The sequence below is a fragment of the Tupaia chinensis genome, unplaced genomic scaffold, assembly GCF_000334495.1.
Source record: "Tupaia chinensis unplaced genomic scaffold, TupChi_1.0 Scaffold000082_1, whole genome shotgun sequence".
Taxonomy (NCBI): Eukaryota; Metazoa; Chordata; class Mammalia; order Scandentia; family Tupaiidae; genus Tupaia; species Tupaia belangeri.
The window spans coordinates 479,998-499,311 of record NW_006159543.1 but is presented as its reverse complement, the minus strand read 5'-3'; the positions used below and the strand labels follow the sequence as shown (position 1 = coordinate 499,311).

Genomic DNA, 19,314 nt, shown 5'->3' with positions numbered 1-19,314 from the left:
AGGGAAAAAAGGTAAATGCACAGCATAAGAATTACGTTGCACAGGACTAACACTACTAAGGAGAGGTCTTCAAGCAATGGAGAGACACCGAAATTTGAGCTATTGTTAAAAAACCAACATTTATTAATATTAGGTAGTCAGAAAAGTCATGATGCATTTTTGCATAGAAAAATACGTCGTGACTTTTCCAACAACCCAATATAATAAATCAATCATTTACAAAGGGAGGAACTCATATGATAATGAAAATTCTAAAATGTAAAATAGTTTTACAGAAATGAAGCATGTATCATGAACTAAGATATATATTGGGACTAATAAGTGAAAAGAAAGAAGTAACAGAGAATTCCTACTCTGATAGGCCTTGCTACTGTAAAAACTGCTATGAACATAAGCATTCCTTGAAATTGAAGAATTAACTGAACCCAAGGTAGTATTATGAAGGACATGTGTCCTGCATGTCAATCCTATAGGTAGACTAGACAACTACTTTAAAATCATGAAACTATATTAAGTATCCCATGTTCTCTAATCCATTTGGAATACATGCTAAAAAGTCAGGCTAGCTTCTGGTTATTCTGACCTTTCATCTGTAACATAATGATTTGTTTATTCTTCACTGAATAAATAAATACTAGAGGCACTAGTCTCAGTCAGGGAACTTAGTATATAAAAGATAAGCTATAAATGCCAACAGTAAAGCTCAAGAACCAAAAAATAAAAAGAAACACCCTATCATTTGCTGGTCAGAAAGTCAATGCACTAGATATAAAGAAGGGCCTCCAAAAAGTTCATGAAAAATACATATTATGAAAAAACTATGCGTGGATTTCAAAAGTGTTTTTTTCTTTACGCCAAAGTAAACTCATACTTTCATTCCATTTTCTCCAAACTTTTGAAAGTCTCCTTGTATATAAATAAGTATACTATCATCCTTTCCCTTCTCCTATAGGACTCCCTTGTTCCTCTCACGGCCAGGAGAGTATGCTTAGGCAGCCCCTACTTTCTGCCCTAGTTTTTGCTAACTGGCTTTCTTTGTTCTTGGGGGAAGAATCAAGCAAATTAAGTGCATAATCCTAAACACTTCTCTAATTTAAAATTAGCCCATAAAACTCTACAATAGGGACCAGCAGTTAGCGTAATGGCTATGTTGCTGAACTCCCATGTATGCCTCTCTCTGACTTTCTGAGGAGCACATGTGCCCTATAGCAAACACCTCTCCAAAAAAATAAAAATAAAAATAAAAATAAAAATAAAAAATAATAAAAAATTTTTAAAAACCTCTTCAAAAAAAAAAAAAAACACTGAGTACAACACTGAAAATTAGACTTCCTCTCTGTTTAACGTGGAGAACTAATATCTTATATCCTTTAACCTGGGCATCAAACCAAAATGGTCACACACACACACACACACACACACACACACACAGTGCCTCCCTCCCCTCCCAAAAGTCCAAGATGTTCCACACAACATAACAAACCACACTGTTGGACGCGATTCATATGTTTCCACTCTGTCCAAAAATGAGCAAAAATAGTTTCCACTTAATTTATAATCAGAATTTTATGAACATTTCTTTAAAAATTAAAGGGAAAGTATACAAAATCTGGCCTTTCTTTTTCTAAAAATTACTGATTAGTCACAGACTCAAGTAACTTTTGGTAAAATAATTTTGTATTTCATCCATCCCTGGATACGAGGGCTATAGTAGCATAATGCCAAATATCTAATCAATCATCCAATGTTTTTGCATTTTTGGATGTTTTCGACTGTCTGGTGTTCTGTAGATTCAGGCTTTCCTCTATCCAGCCTTTTGTTATCTCGACAGTACATATGGATACAGATTTTTTCTGTCTGGAATATTTGTCAAGGCCAGTGCCTTATTATAGTCCTAACACCTGCAAATATTTGGCAGGGATTGTCTCATGTACTCTATATAACCCACTCTTCCTACAACCCTGCCCCCATCTTTTGCCATTATAAAGCTGTAAGTTTATACAATATATCTTTTCCTCGATAGTTTTAATCGTTTATCCATGACCCATGAACTAAGCAGTTGCTGCAGCATAGTTAAGTTTCAAATCACATTTCATGGGGGAAGCTTAGGTTCAAAACTAAATGGCAGCAGGCTACACTAAAAAGGATATTTAACTCAGTCTAGATGCTGAGTTCCAGTTCCAGTTTCTACTACTAGCCAATTCTCTGACTTTGACCAAAACACTTAACCTATCAAAGCCTCAGTTTATAAAACTTTGAAGTGTAGGGTTTCAACTAGACCAAGTCCAAGGCCCAATGTTTTATAATTCTAAAAAGTAAAGTTAATTAAATTGTTTCACTCTGCAGCCTTGATATAAATGATAGTATCACCTTGAGTGAAATAAAAAAAATTGAGTTTTGTATAAATTTATAAATATTAGGTATAAATAATAGCCAAGAGAAGCAGAAGCCATTGTCAGTGTGACTACTCTCAATATTATTTGCAATAAATTATTGAAGGGAAAATGTATCCTACTCTGAGGACTGCTAACCTCACCAACATCATAATCCTTACATAAATTACAATGAATCTTTCAGAACATGACAAGAGAAAAATCTCTGTTCCCTTCTTTCCCTCCTCCAGAAGTAAGTCTGGGTCTTACTTCTAGTTTGGCCCTATTTTGACATGGTAATTTTATTAGCCATTTAAACTTTTTTTTTTTTCTGATAAGTTGCTCCCTTTTTAAGAGAAGTTACACTACACAACAGGCAGGCAATGATCATAAAACAATTTGCTGGATTTAACATTTATTAACATAAACATAAGTTGGAGGGCTTTAAAAAGTAAGCTCTTAGACTTATAAATATTGCATGGCAAAACAACTTCAAAAATCTATGTCCACTGAACACAAATGAAAGATTAAAAACTTCCAAGATGTTGACTGTATGCAAGTGCTTCAGCCCACAAAAATGAACATTGGCAAAAATTTGATATTAGATTAAATATTGGGTCATCTGAAAAGTCATGGTGCATTTTTTGCATTAAAAAAAAAACAGAAAAATATGTAATGACTTTTCCAGCTACCCAATATTTATTGCCTTTACTTTAAATTTCTAGTTTACAGAGTATTTGATTATCCCTCCAGATTTTGTAGTACCCTGAGATTTCTTTTGTGTGTGTGTGTGTGTGGTTTTTTTTAAGGCAGGCTTCGAGTTAGCCCAGGGTTGAGTGCATAATAGCAATTTTAGTAGACAAAGCTAAACTTTTGTTTCCTTAGTGTACTGAGTACATAAACACAAACATACACTAATGTCCTCCACAAAAATCTCTCACCTACACAGATACACTCAGTACCCCACCCACACCTACACAGAGACACACCCATCCTTCCCATTGCTATACACATACATATGCAAATCAGCATATATGTTAATTGTAGTAGACCTACACAGGTACTCACATACTTAAAAGAAGAGGTGGAAAGATCACAGCAATGATAAGTAATGTGCAATACGTCACTGACAGAGGAGAGAGGATGCTATTTCCCTGAATGGACTATTGGTGTGGCAGGCTAACTCTTCATAGCTAACTCCCCAGAATTGGCCAGAAGTATACAAATACCAGCAGCTTTATGCAACAGAGGAGATAGGTTCCAGTGAGTGCTTACAGGGGGACAGGTTATTCTTCATGAGAACAACTGGGAGTAACTCACTTGTATAGGAAAAGTGACTCGTATTAGGAAAATTGCTAACTCTATAACCCTGTATAAAGAAACAAAGTTACACTAGTAACTGTTTGTTACTAGTTGTATAAAGTAAAGTTGTATAAAGGATTTTCTTCAGATCCCTTACCTTGAGTTTCTCAAATCGATCATTCAGGGATGCGACCTGATGGTCACGGTGACGCCCCACCAGTTTGCATAAGGCACAGATCAATTGGTCATCAGATACACAGTACATGTTCACTTTCTCATTCTCATGGTCCAGGCAGGTGATCCCTCGAAGGTGTGTGTCTGGCACTGGTTCCACCAGGCGGTGGCTGGTGAAAGGTTTCTTGTTGGGGTGTGTGGCCCGCAGGCAACGGTCACAGTAAGATACTTCACAGGTGATGCATGTTTTCACTGCATCCCTTGGTGGGTCCTGTTCACAGAACTGGCAAGAAATTCTCTCACTAGACATGGCGGTGCTGGGCCTGTAAGTCCTCTCTCTGCGGTTCTCACTTGGGGAATTGGGCCCACTGACTGAAGCTTTCTGGAAGCGATCAATAATGTTCTGCAGGGTCACATTCCTCTTGAGGCCATCCAGGCCCCGGTGGTTCAGCGATATAACATACCTGCACGTAGGACACTGGAAAGCAGTAATGGGTTCAATGGATTCACCAGAGCTGCAGCTGGAGACCAAGATGCGATGGGCACAGCTGAAGCAGAGGCTATGAGCACAAGGGAGCAGAAGGGGGTCTTCAAACAACTCTAGGCAGATTGGACAGGTCAATTCAGACTCCAGTGTTTCCATCTTTAGTGAAAATAATCCTGCTGAGGCATTAAGAACCACAGAGGTTGGGCTTTCACCTGCAAGGAATACAAAGCAAGAGTCATTAAACATTTCCAAAGGAAAGTGGATGTAGCATAATTATTCACTAACCAATGGAGGCTTTGCATGCTAGACTCCCCAGGGAAGCTCAGGCAATAGAAAAGTGATTTGGGAATTAATCAGTAAGCCTTTCTCCCCCTTCAAACCTTGTTTTTAACAAAAGCCTGGGTTTAATTTCTTGCACTAATAAATAAAACTAAGTAGCTACCTCTGAATCTTGGTTTACTGATTAACATTACCATTCTAGCTCATAGCATTGGCATGGATCATTCTCTTACATGCTCTCCACTGACATCTCTTGTCCTGAACTATGATAAGTCTGGAGCCCTGAAAAATTCTCAATCTCTATTCTCCACTATTGTTCTCTATTTCACTTTGAGGTAATATAGGGGCTGCTCCAATTTCACATCCAATGGAAAGAAAACAAGGCCATATTTCAAACTAACTCTCTACTTCCTGAAATGATTCCATTCTGAGAGGCTGCATAAAAAAGAAGAAAGAGCTTTAGAAAAATGTAGTTCTCAATGTAGGATAATAAGTTCTTCAGAGTGTGAACTTGAATTATTTCCTATTACCACACATGAAAATTTCTGTTCCATCCCATTTTTAGTAAACTGAATTACCAGACACACACACACACACACAAATAGTTTTCACTTTCAGTTTCTTCTCTCACCTTCAGAAAACCCTTCATTTCATCAAACCGAATGGTAAATAATTGCAGCATTTCAGCCTAATTCAGCAATAGTTGCTGATCAATGATCAAGTCATATTATCTTCTGGCTTCAGTTGGTTTTACTATTGAACAACCACTGAACTAACACAAGCTTGCTATGAAGCTCATCTCCCATGTGTTTTTTTTTTTTTTTTGGAGGGGTTTTCACTTGTGTGGGCCGCCGCGCAGGTTTTCACTGTAGGGCGCGTGCGCTCACTAGACAGACAGAGAGAAACATAGAGACAGAAAGCGAGAAATCATCCCCCAGGGGGGATGGTCATGGCGCAATCCCTTCTCCTCCATTCTCCTCTCGGGATCTTGGGCACGCATGCACACGCACCTGGCGTGAGTTTGAAGCCACCGAGTCCGGGACGCGAACCACAGACGACTACTTGGGAGTCCAGCAACATAGCCATTATGCTATCTGCTGGTTCCCTCCCATGTGTTTTTTTATACTTCCTAAAACATGACAGGATGCAAATCAATATCTGAATAGAAACTAGCCAGGTTAGTGGCCAGAAATTTTAGATCTGGTAACCTTCATTTTAGTGTGTATCAGAGAATAAAAGTCAGCCAACTGAAAAGAAACTAGCCTCTTGGTCACAAATGCCTCCCACAGGCATTTGTGAACTGAAAGCACAGACATATATTGCTATGGGTCTTCCATTAATTAAAGGCCACATATATAAGTATTCTAAGTTAGCCTTACCTAAGGAACAATATAAAGTGTATCTTATTGTCTAATCCTACTCCAATTTTCGCTATTAAGTGAATATGACCATCTTAGCCTAGAAACAAGAGTTCTCTATTTACACACTAATCACCTCAATCACTGATGGCTTCTAGAACATTCTGTTATATCTCATTTATATGTTTGTATCTCCAACTAACTTTTCCTGCTCTTTGAAACATCCTATTTATGAGAAAGAGACAGACATCTTTTGCTATCATTGGAAACACTCATCAGGGCTTGAAAATTTGATTCTGCTATGGACATTTGTTCAGGTATTGTAATTTCTCAGCTATATCTGCACAGCCTTCTAATAGAATACTTAAATACTGCATATAATTATACTTTGTGCATAAGTACAATGGATGCTCGCCTAAAAATGATTTCTGAATCAAACCTATTAAGAGCACTGAACTAACAAGCTATTTAATGGAAATCTATAGGAAATCGGGCTGTAAACATGGAAGAATCTTTTTAGTAAAGCAATCACTTTCAGTTGGTTTAGTAGGTTCAGATGTTTTGCATAATCACTTTAAAAAAAACTGAGAAGTGTAGAATTTTTATTGTATAATTTACAAGTGCTTGAAAATTGTTGACCAGTATTTTCTAGCTTAAAGCAACCACAAACGTTCACCTATAGAAATGAAAAAGTACATGGGGGAACCAGCAGTTAGCATAATGGCTATGTCGCTGGACTCCCACGTAGTCGACCACAGTTCGCGTCCTGGACCCGGTGGCTTAGAACTCACGCTGGGCGTGTGTGCGTGTGTGCCCAAGATCCCGAGAGGAGAATGGAGGAGAAGAGATTGCAGTGTGACCATCTCCCCTGGGGGGTGATTTCTCGCTTTCTGTCTCTATGTCTCTTTTTGTCTGTCTGGTGAGTGTGCATACCCTATAGCGAAAACCTCTCAAAAAATAAAAATTAAAAAAGTACATGGGGCCAGCAGGTGGAGTGGTGATTAAAGTGCTGGATACTCCCACATGACCAACCACAGTGCGGGCCCTGGACCTGGTGGCTTGCTTTCTAGCCTTCTTTCTCTCTCTCTCTCTCTAGTTGAATTAAAATGAATGAATAAATAAAATTGAACAAATAATTCATTTAAAAAATGAAATGAAAAAGTACACTCAGGTCTCAGGGTGGACACTGCTAAGACAGTATGCTCCACAAACTGGGACCAACTGGGAATCATGGATTAGATTCCTAGTTCAACATCAAGGCCAGGAACAGTGGTATAGACCAGTGATCCCAGCTACTCAGGAGGCCGAGACAGGAGGATTGTGACACAGTGAGACCATGTCTTATAAAAGGGGGGGCAAAGGGAACAACTAAAATGTACATACATCATATAATCTTAGAAATGGATGAGACTCTAGGGGCCAGCAGGTGGCATAGTGGTTAAGATGCTGAACCCCATGTGGTCGACTATGGTTTGAGTCCCAGACCCGGCAGATTAAAACTCACACTGGGTGCATATGCTTGCATAGCCACCCAAAATCCCAAGAGGAGAATGGAGGAGAAGGAATTGTGGTATGGCCATCCCCACTGTGAGGGGGTGGGGAGTGGTTTCTCACTTTCTGTCTATCTCCAGTGAGCATAAACAACCTGTAGCAAAAATCACTCTCTCTCTCTCTTAAAAAAAATAAAAAAGGAATTAAAAGAGACTATAGAGAGGAAAACGTCTAACTTCTACTCAAGGCAGGAATATTGCCTTAGATAGCTCCACCTGCTATCCCTCTGATGCTCAAATTTAACATGTGAATAATGAACTTCCTATGTTCCTACTACCCTCATATAACAACAACAACAAAACCCACTCCTCTTTCCAATTTCCCCTATGAAATGAATATGACCATCTGTGCCTAGAAACTTAGAAGTTCTCCCATTTGCACATTTATCACCTCAACCACTGCTTGCTTCCAGAACATTCTGTTTTATTTCATTCATATATCTGTATCTCCAGCTAACTTTCCCCACTCCTTGAGGGATCAACTATTTAATATTTTATTCATGCCACAGTACCTTACACAAAGTAGGTATTCGATAATTGTTAATGAAGCAGTTCTTAAATGGAAATAAGAAGAGACCTACCATTTATTGAGCCCCTCCTGTAATCTGGTTACTATATTAAACACTTTACACATATTATTACATTAACTTATTTCAGGAAGCCTGTGAGAAAGGTGTCATTACTGCATCTATCTTATATTTAGGAAACTGGGGCTTAGAGTTATTAAATAAATCAACCAGGAACATGCATACTCGGAACACAGTGCAGTCTAATGCCAATGTCTGTGCTTTTTCCCTTACACCTTTATTTCAATAGTCAATACCTCCTTCACTGAAGTTTATCTTGACTATTTACAAGAGGGTCTCTAAACAGCATGTTTCTGCTTCTATTTTTGTCTTTCTGTGTCCTGTTAAGATTCTCTGAATCTTTCTACCTCATTCTGGGTCCCTTCCAGAATCATATCTCTTTTCCATCCAGGCCCATCTCCACCTCACACTGCACTTCTGTTACTATCTTTTCCGGAACTGCATGTCTGCATTCCTCATTGTCTTTGTTGGAAACTGCCTGGGTTGGTCAGGACCATTGCTGAAAGACATGTCTATGTGTTGAAACCTATATAAAGAGCAATTAGAGTACCATAGATCCCCTAAGTCTTAGGAGGGTGCCATATAAATTCTTCGTTATAGAGGAAAGTCTCTTTAATTTTGCCTGGAACTTGGAAATTGTTCCTAATTCAATGGGATACTTAAATTTCACTATGAAATTAGGCTTAGGAAAGCATACTCTATGTTAGAATTGTCTTGGGTAAGGTCAAAATAGTTTTATTGTCAGAGGGCATGTGGGCTCCCTAGAGAGAGAGAGAAAGGGTGAAAACACCTCTAAAGGGGGGCATGGGCATGCTGCAATCCCTTTCCCTCCATTTCTCCAGCTAGCTGGGACTTGGGGTGCATGCACATGTGCCCAGCATGTTTTTCACACTGTCAAGGACAGGATTTAAACTGCAGCTGACCATGTAGGGCCTGACTCCCTTTACCATTACACTTACCACTGTGCTACAGGGCTGGCTCCAAAATAGGATCTATCGAACCTTCTAGAACTGTTTGCAGAATGTTGTGTGTATGTCACAGTCACATATGCAGTTTTATGTGGAGAGGGTTGTCAGTAACGTTCAAATAATTCTCAAAAGAATCCATGACAGAAAGAAGTCAAGTATCAGTGCTCTGAAAAAAATGTACTTTAGGGGCCAGCAGGTGGCATGGTGGTGAATACACTGGACTCCCACATGACCAACTGCAGTTCAAGTCCCAGATCAGGTGGCTTGAAAATCACACCAGGCACATGTGTATGCATGCTCAAAATCCTGAAAGGATAATGGAGGAGAAGGGATTGTGATGTGGCCATCCACGTCTGCTGGGGTGCCTTCTCACTTTTCCTCTCCTGGGCTCTTGCTCTCTTCCCAGTGAGTGCACATGTTCTATGGCAAAAACCTTTAAAAAAGAAAATAATGTACTTTAACAGACTTCAGTTCTATTAATAATAGAAGATGGTGAGAGCTTGTTGCTCATTATATGTAATTTTTATATTTTTTTTTCTGTTTTACTTTATTATCATATAGTAATTGATTCTGTCAATATTTAGGAACTGAATACCTTTTTCATCTTCAAACATCTGTTCATTCATCTTTCATTTATGAGGCCTCCTTATTCTGATTACTCCCACTATTTCAGCATCCTTTCAACTATACTCCATTTCCCCTGCCTCTCTGATTATCTAAGCATCTTTACAATATACTTTAAATGCATTATCTCATTTAATTTCCAAAACAACCTTCCAAAGTTAGGCATTATTATTACAAAAATGATAACATGTATAAGATCATACTTGTTTACAAAGAGCAAACCTAGGGACCAGCAGTTAGCGTAATGGCTATGTCACTGGACTCCCACATAGTCGACTGTGGTTCGAGTCCCAGACCCGGCGGCTTAAGTTCACGCTAGGCACAAGTGCGTGCATGCCCAAGATCCCGAGAGGAGAATGGAGGAGAAGGGATTGAGGCGTGGCCATCCCCCCTGGGGGATGATTTCTCGCTTTCTGTCTCTCTGTCTCTGTCTGGTGAGCGCACATGCCCTATAGCAAACCCCCCCCCCCAAAAAAAAGAGCAAACCTAAAATTCACACTTAGAATAAACTTCCAGAATTAAGCCCGTATATTTATGGTCATCTGATTTTCAACAAGAGTTCTTAGAACATCAATGGAGAAAGAATAATATTTTCAACAAATGCTAGGATATCCACATGCAAAAGGATGAAAGTAGAGCCCCACCTCACACCATATGTGAAAATTAACTCAAAATATATCAATGACCTAAATGTAAGTGCTAAAACTATAAAACCCCTAAAGTGTAAATCTTCATGAGCTTAAATTAGTCAACAGTTTTTTGGATGACACCAAAAGCATAAACAACCAAGGAAAATATAGATAAATTGTACTTCATTAAAATTTAAATCTTTAATGCTGCAAATAACAGCATGAACAGAGTGAAAAAAAAACAACTCATGGAATAGAATAAAATATTTGTAAATCATATATATGATCTGTGTCTAATTGCTGGAAATATACAGAATTCTTACAACTCAACAATAAAAATGACAATACCTGAGGGGGACATGCATAGTGGTAAAACACAACTCTCTGTAAGGCAATCACACATGAGAAGTTTTCCTGTTCAACTGTAGAGATCACTCTAAGTACACAGGTCACATGTGTGCCCATAATGCAAGGCTGACGGAAGTTGGGGGTGGATCACAATGTCAAAACTCTGTTGAGGATTCCCTTTCTATCTTCTCTCTATCTCCCTCCCTCTCGCTCTCTGTTTCACTCATGGAAGAGATATGTGAATAAACATTTTTTTAAAAAGACAATAGCAAATTTAAAAATGAGAATGGATTTGAATAGACATTTCTCCAAAGCAGAGGTACAAATGGCCAATAAGCACATGAAAATATGCTTAATACCAACCGTTAGGGAAATGCAATCAAAACCACACTGAGAAACTACTTCATATCCACTACAATGACTACAATAAAACAAAACAAACAAACAAAAACTGGAAAATAGTATGTGTCAGCCAGAATATGGAGAAACTTCACATATTGCTGGTGGGAATGTAAAATGGTACAGATGCCTTGGAAAATAGTTAGACAGTTCCTCAGAAGATTAAAAGTAGTCATATGATGCAGCAATTCCACTCCTAGGTACATACCCAAAAGAACTGCAAGTGTGCTCACTCAAAAACTTGCACACAAATGTTCACAGCAGCAGTAGTCAGAAAGGAAACAACCCAATGTACATCAACGGATAAATAAAATGTGATGTATCCAAACAATGGAATATTATCTGACTTTGAAAAGGAATGAAATATTGATACATGCTATGACATGTATGGCCACTGAAAATATTATGCTTAAGTGAAAGAAGCTAGTCATAAAAAAGCCATATTTTGTATGATTCTCTTTATATGAAATGTCCATTTAGGCAAACTTATAGGTACTGAACATAGATTTGTGGTGGTCAGGGACTGGAAGAAGGGGCGTGGAGAGTGACTGCTAACAAGTACAGAGTTTCTTTTGGAGATGATTAAAATGTTCTAGAATTAGATGGTGGTGATAATTGCACAATTTCATGAACATACTAAAAACCACTGATGTGTACACTTTAAAATGGTGAATATAATGGTATGTGAATTATATTTTAATTTCTTAGAAAATAAAAACTAGGGGGAAGTAGGTGCATACTAGTTGAGGCGCTGGACTCCCATGTGGCCAACCACGTTTCAAGTCCGAGACTCGGTGGCTTGAGACTCATGCTGGGTACGTGTTTGTGCATGCCCAAAATTCCAAGAGGAGAATGGAGGAGAAGGTATTGCAGCATGGCCATTCCTCCTGGGGCGATTTCTTACTTTCTGTCTCACTGGCAAGCACATGTGCCCTATAGCAAAATCTCTCTCAAAAAAAAAAAAAAGCCAAACCAAAGTCAGGTCTGTCTGACTTCAGAATGTACATAGTTAACCGTTGTACTATACTGCCAAGTCTGTAATTATGTAGTACTTATAAACTCTATTAGATTGTTTACTCTTTTTGATTATTTTTCTAGGTCAGTGATTCCTTGTCTATGTATTGCAATACCCTACGATATCTCTAGTGATCAATGGATGTCAGAAAATTCTCAGTTCCCAATTTTATTGGCTCAAAAAAATTTTAAACGACTCCTGAAATACATGCAAGAACCATGTAATATATGACTTCTTGCTATTATCACAACACACTTTTAGCAGGAGAAAATGATATGGCCAAAATAAAACAAAGACAGAGTGTTGCAACTTTAAAAAGTTTGTGAATCACTAATCTATGAAGAATTAAAAAGTGTGCTAAGGATAAAGACAGGATGTGAACCTGACAGGGTGTGACCTAATGACAGGTAATCATGAAGCTTTTGCCAGAAAACACAATGGTTTCTCATAAAAATGTGTTGGTTAAGTGCCTGGGAGGGCAGAACCAATTGCCATATTAAGAAACAAATGCTTGTGGCCACAAACCCTGATTAGGTTTCTTCCCAATCACTTAGTTACTGCCATGCAGTCAAATATATATGCTTATGAATTTGCCCTTGTTCTATTATGAAATTGTTTCTGTACAGTCTACTTTTACTCTGCCTTCCCCTTCAGCTTGCAATCCCTGAAAAAAAAAAAGAAGTCGATTAAAATAAACTATAGGAAGATAACATGAAGTGTTAATGGGTATAAATGCAAAAGGGGAGCTTCAATGACGGTGATAAAGATTAAAATAATGCATTTTACACATACGAAATGAAACTCTGATTTCAGCATCATCCTCCAGATCCAGCATTCAGCTAACTCTGATCCAGAAAGAAGCTATATGATCGCTACACTTGGCAAAATTCCATTATTTCAAATGCTATCTAAACATAATTAAATGCCCATGTATTTCAACAGCTAATATTCTATCTAGTTTTCTTCTTCCAGGTCTGCAGAGCATGGCTTTAGGCTCTCACTATCTCCCTAAGGAAACACTGACTCCTCTTCATCTTTGAAAATCCATGAGTGTGAAACCAAGCCTGACCTCTGGGTTGTAGAATCAAACTGAGTTGTAGGGCTTTAAAGAAAACAAATTAGTATAAAATAAACATTCTTCAGGATACCAATCATAATGTCCCATGAGCTCTTCCTTAAAATATTAGAAACCATCTCCCTGGTTTGGGAGATGAGCAAATGAATTCTGGCTTGGTCTGATGGTTTCTCCTCAACTCTAAAATATTTTTTTCTTTTTGGAGAGGTTTTTGCTATAGGGTATATGTGCTTGCCAGAAAGACAGAGAGACAGAAAGCGAGAAATCACCCCCCAGGGGGGATGGTCATGCCACAATCCCTTCTCCTCCATTCTCCTCTTGGGCTCTTGGACACACACGCACATGAGCCTGGCATGAGTTTAAGCCACTGGGTCCGGGACTCAAACCGCGTTCGACTACATGTGAATCCAGTGATATAGCCCTTACAGTAACTGCTGGTCTCTCAACTCTAAAATGTTGATCAAGTTGGATGAGGATCGCCAAATGATTTCATGTTTAAATGCTTTCCAGCTGAGATCCTATTATTATAGAGCTCTTACAACCTGTTACCACATAGGAAAGACACTTGTACTACTGTAAACTAGCTCCTAAAAGTACAAATCTTATTTATTAGTGAGACTAGAAAGGCTAACAAGTGATGAACAAAATCACCAAAGGAACTGGAAATAAATAAAATTCATTACTTTTCCCCAGCCAAGTCAAGGTGCTGAAATACAGTGGATAATTTTGTCTGCTGTACCCCAATGAAGATATAATGGATGTTCCAGAGGATGGTAAAAGGAGAGAGGAATCCCATGGACATATAAACTAATAAGTATACCTTTTGGAACTGAAAAAGAAGACAATCAAATTCCAGAGCACTACAAGTAGGAAAAGATCCTTTTAAATTCAATAAAGATAATTTGGGAACATAAAAAGCAAACCAATGCATAGAATTCTCACCCAATAGGGTAAGGACTGAAAATAGAAACCTAGAAAAAGGGGTTAGGTTGTTAGTAATAATAATTAATAATAGCAACTTTACATCTGTATAGCATTTTATATTTTTTCAACTGGTTTCAAAGACATTCATATCTCTTCCTCATAATAGCACATGGTTGTTAGTCATGGATCTAAACTGAATTAATTGAGCAATCCTAGGTAAGACATTTAAACTCTTTGGGACACAGCTTCCTCATCTAACAAATCAGAAATACCTGCCACACCCGTCTCACGGGCTCATGTGAGGATCAGATGAGGATAAAGTAAAATTATTGCTTTATGCATAGGTATTCTCACCATTATGTTCACACATGACAGATACAAAGCAAGTTATTAAAAAAGCCAAAAACATCTGGCAATTCATCCCAAGCAAAAGGTTGACAAAATGGAAGATAATCACACTCTCCTGTAAGATTGCTGGAGGACCACAAGTCCAACTGAAATTGTGGTATTTCTCATGTTCCTATGTCTTCCCCTTTAGACTTAGATTCCCACACCCTCCTCACCCTGCGAGGAATAGCTGTCTCTTCTCTTAAGCTTTCATCATGCACATGGAGAGCTCAGGGCTCAGGACTGGAGGCTGATTTCTGACTGGCAGGGAGCACCAAAGTCAGTTCCTGTCTAATAGACTGTTAAAGTCTACTTAATATTTTATAGTGTGCAGATTTAATGATATTCTCTTTTCAATAATTAGCTCTGAAATACAACCATTGGGTATTTTGTACAATATCATCATCATAAAGATTAAAATGAATATCAAAATAGCAGAATGAAAAGACCTAAATCTGCTACAAATGCAAAAGATTAATCTAAGTAACCAAGAAATGATTCTGCCAGTGTAACACATGATAATTGACAGAAATCCTAAATGCAATTCACAACACCTTTATCTTAATTCAGATTACAATGGCAGTTGCAAGATTGGGGACAAATGGGGAACAAAATACACCCTGCTGTTATTGGTGCAGCTTTCAATCTATTCTTGGGCTGCTTTTCTCAGCCTCCATTACTTAGTTGAATATGTGTAACTTTTTAAATGCTAAGCAGTACACCTGGATGGGCTGTCATCTCTCCTTCTATAGAATAAAATTGGCAATAGATGTATGTAGGGCATGCTGTTGAATGTTGGGCTGAGAGGACCCCAAGTTCAAGTCAGAAACAAGGAACAGAGAACAGAGGCCTATTTGAAATCAAGCTTCTACTCCCCTGGGAACCACATGGATCCTAGCAACACTGAACAAAGGGCTATAGACAAGTGATGGAGGATTCTGGACTGTAAGCCATTTTTCTACCTCTGGGCTGTGTATATTCAGACACTTTGCTGTCCTGAATTAGCATTGTCAGCCATGTCCATACATTATGCTCCCATGTGGGTAAATTACAAATACTGAGATTTTATGTTTCAGAAAGATTTTAGATTATATAATGAGTTTGTTATCAGCTCATGTGGCCTCTGTAAAAGGATGATCCAGAGATTGGGAAACTGTTCATCAACCAAAGGAGTCCGACCTACAGAAAAGAGACTGACACAAAGCGCAAGGTTGGGCAGTCAGAGCTCAAGTAGGATAACTCTTACAAATGACGTTTAGTTAGCCCAGTTAGGCGGAACCAACATCCTAGTGTGTATTCAGGTGAATTCCACATGGAGAACAGAATGATGTGACATTGCCACATTACTCAAAATCCCTCCACCCCCATACTTTGTCTTACACCATATAGTAGTCTTAGCAAGTTTCAGGATTTCTAAGGGAAAATGAAGGAGCTGAGAGACTGACTGTGTAAAAGATTATATCTGCCTATGGTTATGAAGAAGAGGAAGATGGAAAGAAAAAAATATATAGAAAGAGCCACAGATCTCCAGAACCTACAAAAAATACTTTTAGCAGAGTTTGAATGGCAGAGTTGAGAGAGAGGGGCCAGCTCTGTAGCCTGGTAGTTAAGGGAGTTGATCCCAGATGGCCAGTCACAGTTGTAATCTCACCCTTAGCTTGAAAAATATGCCAGGCATGTGCATGTATATGTGTGCCCCAAATTCCAAAAGGATGCAGAAGGGATTGCAGCATGACCATGCCCCACTGGGAAGAAGGTGTTCTCTCACTCTCTCTGGTGAGCATATGTTTTCTGGTAATTAAAAAAAAAAAAGTGGAGAGATGGTGGCAGGTGGTGTGGTGGTTAAGGGCACTGGACTCCCACATGGTCAACCGCAGTTCGAGTCCTGGACCTGGCAGCTTTCTCTCTCTCTCTCTCACCCCCACCCCAGTCAAATTTAAATAAATAAATAAATAAATAAATAAAGTTAAATTCTTTAAAAAATAGTGGTGAGAAACATATACTGATCCTTGGAGAAGGAAATAAAAAGGGAATTAGTAGTATGCACAGAAGGATCATTTGAATTTGAAATTCCTATTTCAACACCACTCATCTGGTTTTCTCACTTGCTAGTACGACCCAACATGCTGGCTAAGAAACACTTCTTCAGTTTCTTCTGTACACTTCTTGGTGATGAACACAATGTTCTTTTGAGAGACCTAAAATATAGACAATAGTGTACCACGTTGGTACCAAAATTTTATCAAAAAGTGAACAGTTTTGAACTCTCCTGAACTGTCATGTATCAGTATCAACATGTTATACTTCATATTTTGGTGATGCAATGCTCTAAGACACCCAGCTTAAGTAAAAAGAAGCTTCATGAACGCAGAGCCTCCTTTTTCCCTTTGCACGGAAAGGAGGACAACACTTTAATGTTAAATGGAGATGGAGTATCCCTTGGCCTCTGAGAGCAGCTGAACCCTATGGCCTAACAGCTAGAAAGCGACCAAGATCCATAAAGACTGAATGACAGACACACAAGCAGTTTCCTCTAAAAACAGACATTTGAAACATACTCTGTGCCTCGGCTCAGCTTTCATCCATTTTAAGGTTCTATATCCGTGTTCAGAAAGAGAGAACTTGAGTTCTTTGGGATAGAATGAAAAGATTTTCTTTTCACCAAACAGTGAGATTAGCTGAGTGATAAAGACATACTCCTTCTGTAGTTTCCTTCTCAATCGTTGTGGTGTCAGCAGATTTTATGGGAGGAGGTATGAGGGAATGGACAGGCTCACTACCCAAAGCGATATTTGGATGCAATTATGAGACTCCACTGGCACTGCTTTAGGATCTGCAAGTTGGAGCAAGTTGTCCTGCTCTTAGAAGACGGATTAACTCAACCAATTTCATCTAAATCAATTTGCACCGTTCAGATGATATGTTCATGAAGCAACCTAGTCTCTCTGATTTGCAGGAGTCCTTCCCAGACGTGGCCTTGCAAGGTACAGCACGCAGGATGAGAATCCTAGCAGTAATAAAAAGTAAATAGGAGGAACACAACCACCCTTTCATGTCCCTAATCTCTATCCCCGTACCACAAAGGACTTTCCTGTCCTAATCCTGGAGATGTTGAGTATGGAATTAGGCCTGAAATAATCAAAAGGCCAAAGTCCTGGGCCAAGTCTAGGATCTCAGCACAATCCACAGAGGCCTCTGCACATTCCAGGTGCTTAATAAATATTGTTGACTCACTGTTGCTAGATGCTAAGCATGCCTACATAGCCATGCCTAAAATTTTTATGCCACTTCTCATTAGAAATTAACTAACTGCCCCATATAGGATAAAAATGAGTGAGGTTGTTTTTCAATGAGTCTGAGTCAGAGTGATACAATTCAAGCCTCAACTTAAAATGATCACCATTATTCTGTATGCCTACTTGTGTGTATTTTTTCATTCAGTTGTACATGCATTGGAGAAAAAAAAAAAACCACATAAGTATGGTGATAGATTTAGCTCCCAGGGGGCCAATAATGGCAAATTAAAGTTTCCAGTAAACTAGGGTCTCTACTTACACCCAGTCAATCCACTAACTCAATAAAAAGCAAATGAAGTGCTTTCTTTGAAAAGTATAATGCTGAGGGTTTAATAGAACCCTTTCATCTTCAAAGGACCAAGCCAGGTCTCACAATACCCACTACACAATATTATGTCTTGTACACTGTGAAGGAAAGGTCATAGGAGTGTCCTAAAGCCATAAAGCCAATGCAACATCCAATTGGGGATGAGCTCTCTGATCTTCTTGGTTCCTGGACCTATATTTCAGGCACATAAATCAAGTTGTGAAGAATAATCGAGAGAAATCTAACTCACATTATACATCTGTAATAATTAATTGATTGGGCAGGAATAGATAAAATAATAAAGATTGTCCGCTTCAGGGCAGCGATGAGTGGGAGGAGGTAGAAAGAGAGATGGAGGAGAATAACCGTCTGGGGTAGAAAGAAATGACTCCCAAAACAAGAAAAGGAGGGGAGAGGAGCTCCCTATCCAGCAGTCCCTTCTATTGGAATATGGCCAGAGAACTGATTAGAGCACTGAGAGGGGACAGAAAAGGGTTAACGGCAGCCCTTATGCCCAACTTGAGAATCCGAAGAAACAATCTACAGTACAGTTTCTACAGAAGAAACAGACTACAGTAAGTGGCTATTTGCATTGTTTCCCGTATAGTCCTATATAAGGGCTCCTCCTCTGAGGAGCATCTAGCAGCAGCACACTCGGAAATCCTCAAAAATGCAAAGTGGTTGAGAAGCAAGAGGCCGCAAGGCTGGGAGGCTGCAAGTCACAGGTTGATGGGGAAAGGCTGGGGGTGGAGGAGCTCTGGTGGGAGACTTGGGTGGGCAAGTAAGTGTGACACAGGAAGGAGGTGAGTGATCTTGAAGGCACGTAAGGAGTGTGGGAAGGGAGAAAGAAAGTGGAGAGCTTAATGACCCCAGAATCCCAATTTCCTGCCCTAAGAAACGCCTCTGAAAAATAACGTGCTGCACACGAGATCACCTACACCTCGTCACCGGCACTGTTTCTGTACATCTACTCCGCCCTTATTAACTTAATTCTTACGAGCCAGGCACGGAAAAACCCCACCTCTCCCTGGTTTGGTCGCAATCTGTCCTGTGCACACATGTAAGTTTTCCCTCTCCCCCACAGAGCTGATTTCATGGCTAGGCCAGAAATAACGAACCACCCAGACGGAGACTCCAGGATCGCTCCCCTGGCAGAAAAGGGATTAAGTTTCGCCGGGCCGGGAGGCCCGACAGCGTGTCCGCAGCATCGCGGGCTGGCGCGCCAGCACCGCC

The 19,314-nt window shown here is 39.3% G+C and overlaps 1 protein-coding gene across 4 annotated transcripts in view; it reads right to left on the bottom strand.

Moving 5' to 3' along the window:
- MID2 (midline 2) overlaps nucleotides 1-19,314 on the bottom strand; it is a 123,042-nt gene that overhangs the window by 102,525 nt on the left and 1,203 nt on the right. For all 4 annotated transcript variants that reach the window (XM_014585697.2, XM_014585698.2, XM_027769689.1 and 1 more), the window contains exon 2: nucleotides 3,832-4,547. In XM_014585697.2, the coding sequence (XP_014441183.1) occupies nucleotides 3,832-4,491 (660 nt within the window). In that variant the 5' untranslated portion in view covers nucleotides 4,492-4,547. The remainder of the gene's footprint in view (nucleotides 1-3,831; nucleotides 4,548-19,314) is intronic.